The sequence below is a fragment of the Somniosus microcephalus genome, chromosome 4 (assembly GCF_052327205.1).
Source record: "Somniosus microcephalus isolate GS21.2 chromosome 4, FLI_Smic_1.0, whole genome shotgun sequence".
In the NCBI taxonomy this organism is placed as follows: domain Eukaryota; kingdom Metazoa; phylum Chordata; class Chondrichthyes; order Squaliformes; family Somniosidae; genus Somniosus; species Somniosus microcephalus.
In genome coordinates, this window is record NC_140990.1 from 4,133,813 (window position 1) to 4,145,837 (window position 12,025).

The following is a 12,025-nucleotide window of genomic DNA, read 5'->3' on the forward strand; positions in this document are numbered from 1 at the left end:
CATTTCCTGCTGCTCAGCGTTTGGTGCCGACATTTTGTCTTTGTTAATAAAATTGATGCGCTATCAATTACTCATAAAAGACGGAGAGTTAGGAGAGTAACTAAAAGGTTTTTATTAGCAAAGAACAGAGCATGCCTCTCGTGGTTGGCTGGTTTCCAAGAAGGCAGGGGGCTGCAGAGCAGTCACCTTTATACCTGGGCATGTGGTGGAGCAGGGGCGGAGCCAGCTGAGGCATGCATAGATACAACAGTGTGCAACAACAACGGTGAGCAACAGTAACAGTGGTTTACCACAGGGAGCTCCTAGGTGGCGGCTGTGAACTCTCTCCCCCCCCATCTCTCTCTCCCCCCCTCTCTCTCCCCCTCTCTCTCTCTCTCTCCCCCGCTCCCCCTCTCTCTCTCCCCGCTCCCCCTCTCTCTCTCTCCCCCGCTCCCCCTCTCTCTCTCTCCCCCGCTCCCCCTCTCTCTCTCTCCCCCGCTCCCCCTCTCTCTCTCTCCCCCGCTCCCCTCTCTCTCTCTCTCCCCGCTCCCCCTCTCTCTCTCTCTCTCTCCTCTCTCTCTCTCTCTCCCCCGCTCCCCCTCTCTCTCTCCCCCGCTCCCCCTCTCTCTCTCCCCGCTCCCCCTCTCTCTTCCCCGCTCCCCCTCTCTCTCTCTCCCCCGCTCCCCCTCTCTCTCTCTCTCCCCCGCTCCCCCTCTCTCTCTCTCTCCCTCCGCTCCCCTCTCTCTCTCTCCCCCGCTCCCCCTCTCTCTCTCTCCCCCGCTCCCCCTCTCTCTCTCTCCCCCGCTCCCCCTCTCTCTCTCTCCCCCGCTCCCCCTCTCTCTCTCTCCCCGCCTCCCCCTCTCTCTCTCTCCCCCGCTCCCCCTCTCTCTCTCTCTCCCCCGCTCCCCCTCTCTCTCTCTCCCCCGCTCCCCCTCTCTCTCTCTCCCCCGCTCCCCCTCTCTCTCCCCCGCTCCCCCTCTCTCTCTCTCCCCCCGCTCCCCCTCTCTCTCTCTCTCTCCCCCCTCTCTCTCTCTCCCCCGCTCCCCCTCTCTCTCCCCCGCTCCCCCTCTCTCTCCCCCGCTCCCCCTCACTCTCCCCCGCTCCCCCTCACTCTCCCCCGCTCCCCCTCACTCTCCCCCGCTCCCCCTCTCTCTCTCTCCCCCGCTCCCCCTCTCTCTCTCTCCCCCGCTCCCCCTCTCTCTCTCTCCCCCGCTCCCCCCTCTCTCCTCTCCCCCGCTCCCCCTCCTCTCTCTCTCCCCCGCTCCCCCCTCTCTCTCTCCCCCGCTCCCCCTCTCTCTCCCCCGCTCCCCCTCTCTCTCTCTCCCCCGCTCCCCCTCTCTCTCTCCTCCCCCGCTCCCCCTCTCTCTCTCTCCCCCGCTCCCCCTCTCTCTCTCTCCCCCGCTCCCCCTCTCTCTCTCTCCCCCGCTCCCCCTCTCTCTCTCTCCCCCCGCTCCCCCTCTCTCTCTCTCCCCCGCTCCCCCCTCTCTCTCTCTCCCCCGCTCCCCCCTCTCTCTCTCTCCCCCGCTCCCCCTCTCTCTCTCTCCCCCGCTCCCCCTCTCTCTCTCTCTCCCCCGCTCCCCCTCTCTCTCTCTCTCCCCCGCTCCCCCTCTCTCTCTCTCCCCCGCTCCCCCTCTCTCTCTCTCCCCCGCTCCCCCCCTCTCTCTCTCCCTCGCTCCCCCTCTCTCTCTCGCTCCCCCCTCTCCCTCTCTCTCTCTCCCTCCCTCTCTGCCCTCTGTCTCTCGCGCTCTCTCTCTCTCTCTCTTTCCCCCCCCCCGTCTCTCCCTCGCTCCTCTGTGTGTGTGTCTCTCTCTCTCGCTCTCCCCCTCACTGTGTTCTGACCTCTCGGTCTCTCCCCAGAATGCCATCATGTTTGGGAAGAGGAGACACACGGATGTACAGTTCTACACAGAGGTGGGAGAGATTACCACAGACCTGGGGAAGCACCAGCACATGCACGATCGGGACGATCTGTACGCAGAGCAGGTAACGGCAACCGCGGCACTGGGCTCAATCCCCTCGTGTGTATTCCGGCTCTGGGTGAAGGGTCACTGTATATTCAGGGTCAGGGGTGAAGCATCACTCTGTATATCTGTTCACAGCTGGAGCGGGAGATGAGGCACAAACTGAAAACTGCTTTCAAGAACTTTATCGAGAAAGTGGAAGCCCTGACGAAAGAGGAGCTGGAATTCGAGGTTCCCTTCAGGGACCTTGGGTAAGTGCCCACATATCTCGGCGAGAGACCCCAGATATCACCCCCGAGAGAAGAGATACCCCAGATATCTCCCTGAGGGAGAGGGACTGAGACACACCAGTCAGTGTACACACATCTTCCTGGGGGAGAGAGGACAGAGACACCAGTCAGTGTACAGATATCTCCCTAAGGGAGAGGGACTGAGACACCAGTCAGTGTACAGATATCTCCCTGAGGGAGAGGGGACTGAGAGACACCAGTCAGTGTACAGATATCTCCCTGAGGGAGAGACAGGGACTGAGAGACAGCAGTCAGTGTACAGATATCTCCCTGAGAGAGAGAGAGGACTGAGAGACACCAGTCAGAGTACAGATATCTCCCTGAGAGAGAGGGACTGAGAGACACCAGTCAGTGTACAGATATCTCCCTGAGGGAGAGGGGACTGAGAGACACCAGTCAGAGTACAGATATCTCCCTGAGAGAGAGGGACTGAGAGACACCAGTCAGTGTACAGATATCTCCCTGAGGGAGAGGGGACTGAGAGACACCAGTCAGTGTACAGATATCTCCCTGAGGGAGAGGGGACTGAGAGACACCAGTCAGTGTACAGATATCTCCCTGAGAGAGAGAGAGAGGGACTGAGAGACACCAGTCAGTGTACAGATATCTCCCTGAGGGAGAGGGGACTGAGAGACACCAGTCAGAGTACAGATATCTCCCTGAGAGAGAGGGACTGAGAGACACCAGTCAGTGTACAGATATCTCCCTGAGGGAGAGGGGACTGAGAGACACCAGTCAGTGTACAGATATCTCCCTGAGGGAGAGGGGACTGAGAGACACCAGTCAGTGTACAGATATCTCCCTGAGAGAGGGGGACTGAGAGACACCAGTCAGTGGACAGATATCTCCCTGAGGGAGAGGGGACTGAGAGACACCAGTCAGTGTACAGATATCTCCCTGAGAGAGAGGACTGAGAGACACCAGTCAGTGTACAGATATCTCGCTGAGAGAGAGGGGACTGAGAGACACCAGTCAGTGTATAGATATCTCCCTGAGTGGAGAGGGGATTGAGAGACACCAGTCAGTGTAGAGATATCTCCCTGAGAGAGAGGACTGAGAGGACACCAGTCAGTGTACAGATATCTCCCTGAGGGAGAGGGACTGAGAGACACCAGTCAGTGTAGAGATATCTCCCTGAGGGAGAGGGACTGAGCGACACCAGTCAGTGTACAGATATCTCCCTGAGAGAGAGGGACTGAGAGACACCAGTCAGTGGACAGATATCTCCCTGAGAGAGGGACTGAGAGACACCAGTCAGTGTACAGATATCTCCCTGAGAGAGAGGGACTGAGAGACACCAGTCAGTGTACAGATATCTCCCTGAGGGAGGGGGACTGAGAGACACCAGTCAGTGTACAGATATCTCCCTGAGGGAGAGGGACTGAGAGACACCAGTCAGTGGACAGATATCTCCCTGAGAGAGGGACTGAGAGACACCACGGCCACAATTCAAAGCAGAGCAGGGGAGATCACCCTGGGCCAATATTTATCCCTCAGATGACCAGTATAGTGAGGTTGATTATTGTTTGCTGTTTGTGGGAGCTTGCTGTGCACATTGCTCTGCCCACATTACAACAGAGACTGCACTTAAAAACGAATTCATTTGCTGGAAAATGCTTTGGGACATCCGGCACGGGCCGAATGGCCTACTCCTGTGCTGTAACCATTCATCTCCCTGCGAGAGAGGGGCTGAGAGACACCAGTCAGTGTACAGATATCTCCCTGAGAGAGAGGGACTGAGAGACACCAGTCAGTGTACAGATATCTCCCTGAGAGAGAGGGACTGAGAGACACCAGTCAGTGTACAGATATCCCCCCCTGAGAGAGAGGGACTGAGAGACACCAGTCAGTGTACAGATATCTCCCTGAGGGAGAGGGACTGAGAGACACCAGTCAGTGTACAGATATCTCCTGAGGGAGAGGGACTGAGAGACACCAGTCAGTGTACAGATATCTCCGTGAGGGAGAGGGGACTGAGAGACACCAGTCAGTGTACAGATATCTCCCTGAGGGAGAGGGACTGAGAGACACCAGTCAGTGTACAGATATCTCCCTGAGAGAGAGGGACTGAGAGACACCAGTCAGTGTACAGATATCTCCCTGAGGGAGAGGGACTGAGAGACACCAGTCAGTGTACAGATATCTCCCTGAGAGAGAGAGGGACTGAGAGACACCAGTCAGTGTACAGATATCTCCCTGAGGGAGAGGGACTGAGAGACACCAGTCAGTGTACAGATATCTCCCTGAGAGAGAGGGACTGAGAGACACCAGTCAGTGTACAGATATCTCCCTGAGGGAGAGGGACTGAGAGACACCAGTCAGTGTACAGATATCTCCCTGAGAGAGAGGGACTGAGAGACACCAGTCAGTGTACAGATATCTCCCTGAGGGAGAGGGACTGAGAGACACCAGTCAGTGTACAGATATCTCCCTGAGGGAGAGGGACTGAGAGACACCAGCCAGTGTACAGATATCTCCCTGAGAGAGAGGGACTGAGAGACACCAGTCAGTGTACAGATATCTCCCTGAGAGAGAGGGACTGAGAGACACCAGTCAGTGTACAGATATCCCCCCCTGAGAGAGAGGGACTGAGACACCAGTCAGTGTACAGATATCTCCCTGAGGGAGAGGGACTGAGAGACACCAGTCAGTGTACAGATATCTCCCTGAGGGAGAGGGACTGAGAGACACCAGTCAGTGTACAGATATCTCCGTGAGGGAGAGGGGACTGAGAGACACCAGTCAGTGTACAGATATCTCCCTGAGGGAGAGGGACTGAGAGACACCAGTCAGTGTACAGATATCTCCCTGAGAGAGAGGGACTGAGAGACACCAGTCAGTGTACAGATATCTCCCTGAGGGAGAGGGACTGAGAGACACCAGTCAGTGTACAGATATCTCCCTGAGAGAGAGAGGGACTGAGAGACACCAGTCAGTGTACAGATATCTCCCTGAGGGAGAGGGACTGAGAGACACCAGTCAGTGTACAGATATCTCCCTGAGAGAGAGGGACTGAGAGACACCAGTCAGTGTACAGATATCTCCCTGAGGGAGAGGGACTGAGAGACACCAGTCAGTGTACAGATATCTCCCTGAGAGAGAGGGACTGAGAGACACCAGTCAGTGTACAGATATCTCCCTGAGGGAGAGGGACTGAGAGACACCAGTCAGTGTACAGATATCTCCCTGAGGGAGAGGGACTGAGAGACACCAGCCAGTGTACAGATATCTCCCTGAGAGAGAGGGACTGAGAGACACCAGTCAGTGTACAGATATCTCCCTGAGAGAGAGGGACTGAGAGACACCAGTCAGTGTACAGATATCTCCCTGAGAGAGAGGGACTGAGAGACACCAGTCAGTGTACAGATATCTCCCTGAGGGAGAGGGACTGAGAGACAGCAGGTGTGAATTTGCTCTCCGTGACTCTGTGTGCTGTTCTCTGTTGGTGAGGTTGTGTGGTTCACTGTGTGTCTCTCCTTCTCCCTGTCCCCCTCTCTGTGTGTGTGTCTCTCTCTCTGCCTCTCTCTGTCTCACTCACTCTGTGTCTCTCTCTCCTTCCCCAGGTTTAATGGAGCTCCCTACAGGAGTACATGCATGCTTCAGCCAACCAGCAGCTCACTGGTGAACGTGACAGAGTGGGTGAGTAGACAAGGTCGGGTTTTTGTGTGTGTGTGGGGTGATGCTCCGATCGATCCTGGTTTGAGGGCGCTGCTTAGCAATCGATTGTCTTTCCTGCTCCTGTGGTTCTATCACCCCCCCCCCCCCCCCCCTCAGTCTGTCCTGTAACCCCCCCCCCCCACCCCACCCCTGCCCTGGTCTCAGGCTGGGGTCCGGACTCCACGGGTGCTGGGACACCAACGGTACCTCGTCCAATGGTCTCGGTCAATAGCAGAGGGATATTCAATACAGTTTCGGTTGCTGTACCTAAGGAAAAGGATATACTTGCCTTGGAGGCGGTGCAACGAAGGTTCACTAGATGGATCCCTGGGATCAGAGGGTTGACCTATGAGGAGAGATTGAGTAGATTGGGCCGATACTCTCTGGAGTTTAGTCGAATGGGAGGTGATCTCAATGAAGTGTAAGAGTCTGAGGGGACTGACTGGAAAGATGCTGTTTCCCCTGGCTGGAGAGCCTAGAACTAGGCAGCATCATCTCAGGATAATAGAATCATAAAAAGTCACAGCACGGACGGAGGCCATTGCGGCCCATCGTGTCTGTGCTGGCCAACAAAGAGCTCTCCAGCTCTTGGTCCGTAGCCCTGCAGGTTAGAGCATCCCACGTGCACATCCAAGTACTTTTTAAATATGGTTAGGGTTCCTGCCTCTACCACCCTTTCAGGCAGTGAGTTCCAGACCCCCACCGCCGCCTGGGTGAAGACATTTTCCCCTCAAATCCCCTCTAAACCTTCCTCCAGTTACTTTCAATCTGTGCCCCCTGGTTTTTGACCCCTCTGCTAAGGGAAATAGGTCCTTTCTACCCATTTTATCTGTGCCCACTCATAAGGGCTCGGCCGTTCAGGACTGAGACGGGGAGGAATGTCTTCACTCGGAGGGTTGTGAATCTGGAATTCTCTGCCCCAAAGGGCTGTCGCTGCTCAGTCGTTGAGTATATTCAAGGCTGAGACTGAGAATAGATTTTTGGAATCGAGGGATATGCAGATCGGGTGGGGAAGTGGAGTCGAGGTCGATGATCAGCCATGGCTCTGTGGGTGGCACTCTCTCGCCTCGGAGTCAGAAGGTTGTGAGATCCAGTCCCATTCCAGAGATCTGCACGGACAAAAATCTAGGCTGACGCTCCAGAGCGGTACTGAGGGAGGTTGCTGCACTCTCGGACGCTGTGTTTCGGATGAGACGTTAAACCGAGGCCCCGTCTGCTCTCGGGTGGATGTAAAGGATCCCATGGCCACTATGTCCAGGAGGAGCAGGGGAGTTCTCCCCGGTGTCCCTGGGGCCAATATTTATCCCTCCAATGGTGTTAGGGAAATTGATGGGATTGAAGGCCGATAAATCCCCAGGGCCTGATAATCTACATCCTCGGGTACTTAAGGAAGTGGCCCTAGAAATAGTAGATGCATTGCTGGTCATCTTCCAAATTCTATAGACTCTGGAACAGTACCCATGGATTGGAGGGTAGCTAATGTTACCCCACTGTTCAAAAAAGGTGGTAGAGAGAAAACGGGGAATTACAGACCGGTAAGCCTGACATCGGTAGTGGGGAAAATGCTAGAGTCCATTATAAAGGATGTAATAGCAGAGCACTTGGAAAACAGTGACCGGATCGGACAAAGTCAACATGGATTTACAAAAAGTAAATCGTACTTGACTAATCTGCTGGAATTTTGAGGATGTAACTGATAGAATAGATAAGGGAGAACCAGTGGATGTGGTGTATTTGGACTTTCAGAAGGCTTTCGATAAGGTCCCGCATAAGAGATTAGCGTGTAATATTAAGGCACATGGGATTGGGGGCAAGGTATTGACTTGGATGGAGAACTGGTTGGCAGACAGAAAGCAAAGAGTTGGAATAAATGGCTCTTTTTCTGAGTGGCAGGCAGTGACTAGTGGGGTACCGCAGGGATCGGTCCTTGGACCCCAGCTATTCACAATATATATTAATGATCTGGACGAGGGAACTAGATGTAATATCTGCACATTTGCAGACGACACAAAGCTGGGTGGGCGTGTGTGTTATGAGGAGGATGCCGAGAAGGCAGGAACAGGGTACTGAATTTGGATGATAAGCCATGATCCCATTGAATGGTGGAGCAGGCTCAAGGGGCCGTGTGGCCGAAGGCTGCTCCTATTTCTGATCTTCTCGTGTTCCTCCCCTCGCTCTGCTGCAGCCTCCGTTCGTGGTGACGCTGGATGAGGTGGAGTTGGTCCATTTCGAGAGGGTGCAGTTCCACCTGAAGAATTTCGACATGGTGATCGTGTACAAGGACTACAGCAAGAAAGTCACCATGATCAACGCCATCCCCGTCGCCTCTCTCGACCCAATCAAGGAATGGCTCAAGTATGAAACCAAGGGTGCCAGGGCCTGCCGAGAGGGAGCTTTACTCTGCATCTAACCCGTGCTGTATCTGCCCTGGGAGTGTTTGATGGGACAGTGTAGAGGGAGCTTTACTGTGTATCTAACCCGTGCTGTACCTGCCCTGGGAGTGTTTGATGGGACAGTGTAGAGGGAGCTTTACTGTGTATCTAACCCGTGCTGTATCTGCCCTGGGAGTGTTTGATGGGACAGTGTAGAGGGAGCTTTACTCTGTATCTAACCCGTGCTGTACCTGCCCTGGGAGTGTTTGATGGGACAGTGTGGAGGGAGCTTTACTCTGTATCTAACCCGTGCTGTACCTGCCCTGGGAGTGTTTGATGGGACAGTGTAGAAGGAGCTTTACTCTGTATCTAACCCGTGCTGTACCTGCCCTGGGAGTGTTTGATGGGACAGTGTAGAGGGAGCTTTACTCTGTATCTAACCCGTGCTGTATCTGCCCTGGGAGTGTTTGATTGGACAGTGTAGAGGGAGCTTTACTCTGTATCTAACCCGTGCTGTACCTGCCCTGGGGGTGTTTGATGGGACAGTGTAGAGGGAGATTTACTCTGTATCTAACCCGTGCTGTACCTGCCGATCCTGGGAGTGTTTGATGGGGCAGTCTAGAGGGAGCTTTACTCTGTATCTAACCCTGTGCTGTATCTGTCCTGGGCATATTTGATGCGACAGTGTAGAGGGAGCTTTACTCTGTATCTAACCCGTGCTGTACCTGCCCTGGGAGTGTTTGATGGGACAGTGTAGAGGGAGCTTTACTCTGTATCTAACCCGTGCTGTACCTGCCCTGGGAGTGTTTGATGGGACAGTGTAGAGGGAGCTTTACTCTGTATCTAACCCGTGCTGTACCTGCCCTGGGAGTGTTTGATGGGGACAGTGTAGAGGGCGCTTTACTCTGTATCTAACCCGTGCTGTACCTGCCCTGGGAGTGTTTGATGGGGCAGTGTAGAGGGAGCTTTACTCTGTATCTAACCCGTGCTGTACCTGCCCTGGGAGTGTTTGATGGGACAGTGTAGAGGGAGCTTTGCACTGTATCTAACCCGTGCTGTACCTGCCCTGGGAGTGTTTGATGGGACAGTGTAGAGGGAGCTTTACTCTGTATCTAACCCGTGCTGTACCTGCCCTGGGAGTGTTTGATGGGACAGTGTAGAGGGAGCTTTACTCTGTATCTAACCCGTGCTGTACCTGCCCTGGGAGTGTTTGATGGGGACAGTGTAGAGGGCGCTTTACTCTGTATCTAACCCATGCTGTACCTGCCCTGGGAGTGTTTGATGGGACAGTGTAGAGGGAGCTTTGCACTGTATCTAACCCGTGCTGTACCTGCCCTGGGAGTGTTTGATGGGACAGTGTAGAGGGAGCTTTACTCTGTATCTAACCCGTGCTGTACCTGCCCTGGGAGTGTTTGATGGGACAGTGTAGAGGGAGCTTTACTCTGTATCTAACCCCGTGCTGTACCTGCCCTGGGAGTGTTTGATGGGACAGTGTAGAGGGAGCTTTATTCTGTATCTAACCCGTGCTGTACCTGCCCTGGGAGTGTTTGATGGGACAGTGTAGAGGGAGCTTTACTCTGTATCTAACCCGTGCTGTACCTGCCCTGGGAGTGTTTGATGGGACAGTGTAGAGGGAGCTTTGCACTGTATCTAACCCGTGCTATACTTGCCGATCCTGGGAGTGTTGGAACTGGTGTATTTGGGTGTGTGTGTGTGCCAGCGCTCCGTTACTGTGTCATGCGTCGCTCTCCCATTCTGACCTGCAGCTCCTGTGATCTGAAGTACACGGAAGGTGTGCAGTCGCTCAACTGGACCAAGATCATGAAGACCATTGTCGACGATCCCGAGGGCTTCTTCGAGCAAGGAGGCTGGTCTTTTCTGGAGCCCGAGGGTGATGTACGTGAAGATGGGAGGGTGAGGGGATGGGCGGGAGGGGGGGCTGCTGTCCTTCCTGGCTCCGTTTGTAGTTGTTCAGTCTGGGCGCTGTCTGTGATCTCTCACCTCTGGTGTCTGTACTCCCTTGACGTCAGTGTTGTTGGTATCTTCCAACACTCTCCTGGCCGGCCTCGCACCTTCCACCCTCCGTAATCCAGCACTCTGCTGCCCTGTATCCCAAGTCCGGTTCACCCATCACCCCGCTCCCTGCATCGGCTCCCGGTCAGGCAACGCCTCGATTTTTAAAATTCTCTCCCTGTTCTCGTGTTCAAATCCCACCACGGCCCTCGCCCCTTCCCTCCCTACCTCTGTAACCTCCTCCAGCCCCAACAACCCTCGCTGCACTCCTCCAATTCTGGCCTCTTGCGTATCCCCAATTTCCATCGCTCCACCATTGGTTCGTGTCTTCAGCTGCCTTGGGCCCTCAGCACTGGAATTCCCCCCCTAAACCCCTCCACCTCTGAATGGCAATAGATTGAGACCTGGGTGTCCTTGCGCACCAGTCGCTGAAGGTAAGCATGCAGGTGCAGCAGGCGGTTAAAGAAGGCAAATGGTATGTTGGCCTTCGTAGCGAGAGGGTTTGAGTACAGGAACAAGGATGTCTTGCTCCAGTTGTACAGGGCCTTGGTGAGACCACACCTTGAGTATTGTGTGCAGTTTTGGTCACCTTACCTGAGGAAGGATGTTCTCGCCATGGAAGGAGTTCAGCGAAGATTCACCAGACTGATACCTGGGATGGCAGGAATGACGTATGAGGAGAGATTGGGTCGATTGGGCTTGTACTCACTGGAGTTTAGAAGAATGAGAGGGGATCTCATTGAAACTTATAAAATTCTAACAGGACTAGACAGACTAGATGCAGGAAGGATGTTCCCGATGGCAGGGGAGTCCAGAACCAGGGGTCACAGTCTAAGGATAAGGGGTAAGCCATTTAGGACAGAGATGAGGAGGAATTTCTTCACCCAGAGAGTGGTGAACCTGTGGAATTCTCTACCACAGAAGGCAGTTGAGGCCAATTCATTAAATATATTCAAGAAGGAGTTAGATATATTTCTTAAGGCTAAAGGGATCAAGGGATATGGGGAGAAAGCAGGGACCGGGTACTGAGTTTGGATGATCAGCCATGATCTCATTAAATGGCGGAACAGACTCGAGGGGCCGAATGGCCTACTCCTGCTCCTATCTTCTATGTTTCTATCTACCTGTCCTGCTGCCTTCAGGGATCTATGTACATGCACACCAAGGTCCCTCTGATCCTCTGTCCTTACTAGGATCCTATCATTCATTGTGTATTCCCTTACCTTGTTAGTCCTCCCAAAATGCATCACCTCACATTTTTCAGGGTTAAATTCCATTTGCCACTGTTCTGCCTATCTAACCATCCCGACTACATTGTCCTGTAGCCTGAGGCTTCCCTCCTCGCTATTTACCACTCCACCAATTTTCGTGTCACCTGCGAACTTACTGAACATACCTCCTACATTCATATCTAAATCATTAATGTACACTACAAACAGCAAAGGACCCAGCACCGATCCCTGCGGTACACCACTGGACACAGGCTTCCAGTCACAAAAACAACCTTCGACCATCACCCTCTGCCTCCTACCACTATGCCCTAGATCCCATGGGCTCTTACCTTCTTGACCAGTCTCCCATGTGGGACTTTGTTAAAAGCCTTACTGAAGTCCATGTAGACTGCATCAACTGCACTACCCTCACCAACACACCTAGTCACCCCCTCGAAAAATTCAATCAAATTGGTCAGACTGGCGTATGAGGAGAGATTGGGTCGATTGGGCTTATACTCGCTGGAGTTTAGAAGAATGAG

At 54.0% G+C, this 12,025-nt stretch overlaps 1 protein-coding gene across 1 annotated transcript in view; it reads left to right on the forward strand.

Moving 5' to 3' along the window:
• Positions 1-12,025, forward strand: part of supt16h (SPT16 homolog, facilitates chromatin remodeling subunit) — a 107,057-nt gene that overhangs the window by 90,037 nt on the left and 4,995 nt on the right. Inside the window, exons 18-22 of the mRNA XM_085984291.1 lie at positions 1,837-1,962; positions 2,079-2,191; positions 5,794-5,869; positions 8,073-8,242; positions 10,026-10,155. Of these exons, the coding sequence (XP_085840417.1) occupies positions 1,837-1,962; positions 2,079-2,191; positions 5,794-5,869; positions 8,073-8,242; positions 10,026-10,155 (615 nt within the window). The remainder of the gene's footprint in view (positions 1-1,836; positions 1,963-2,078; positions 2,192-5,793; positions 5,870-8,072; positions 8,243-10,025; positions 10,156-12,025) is intronic.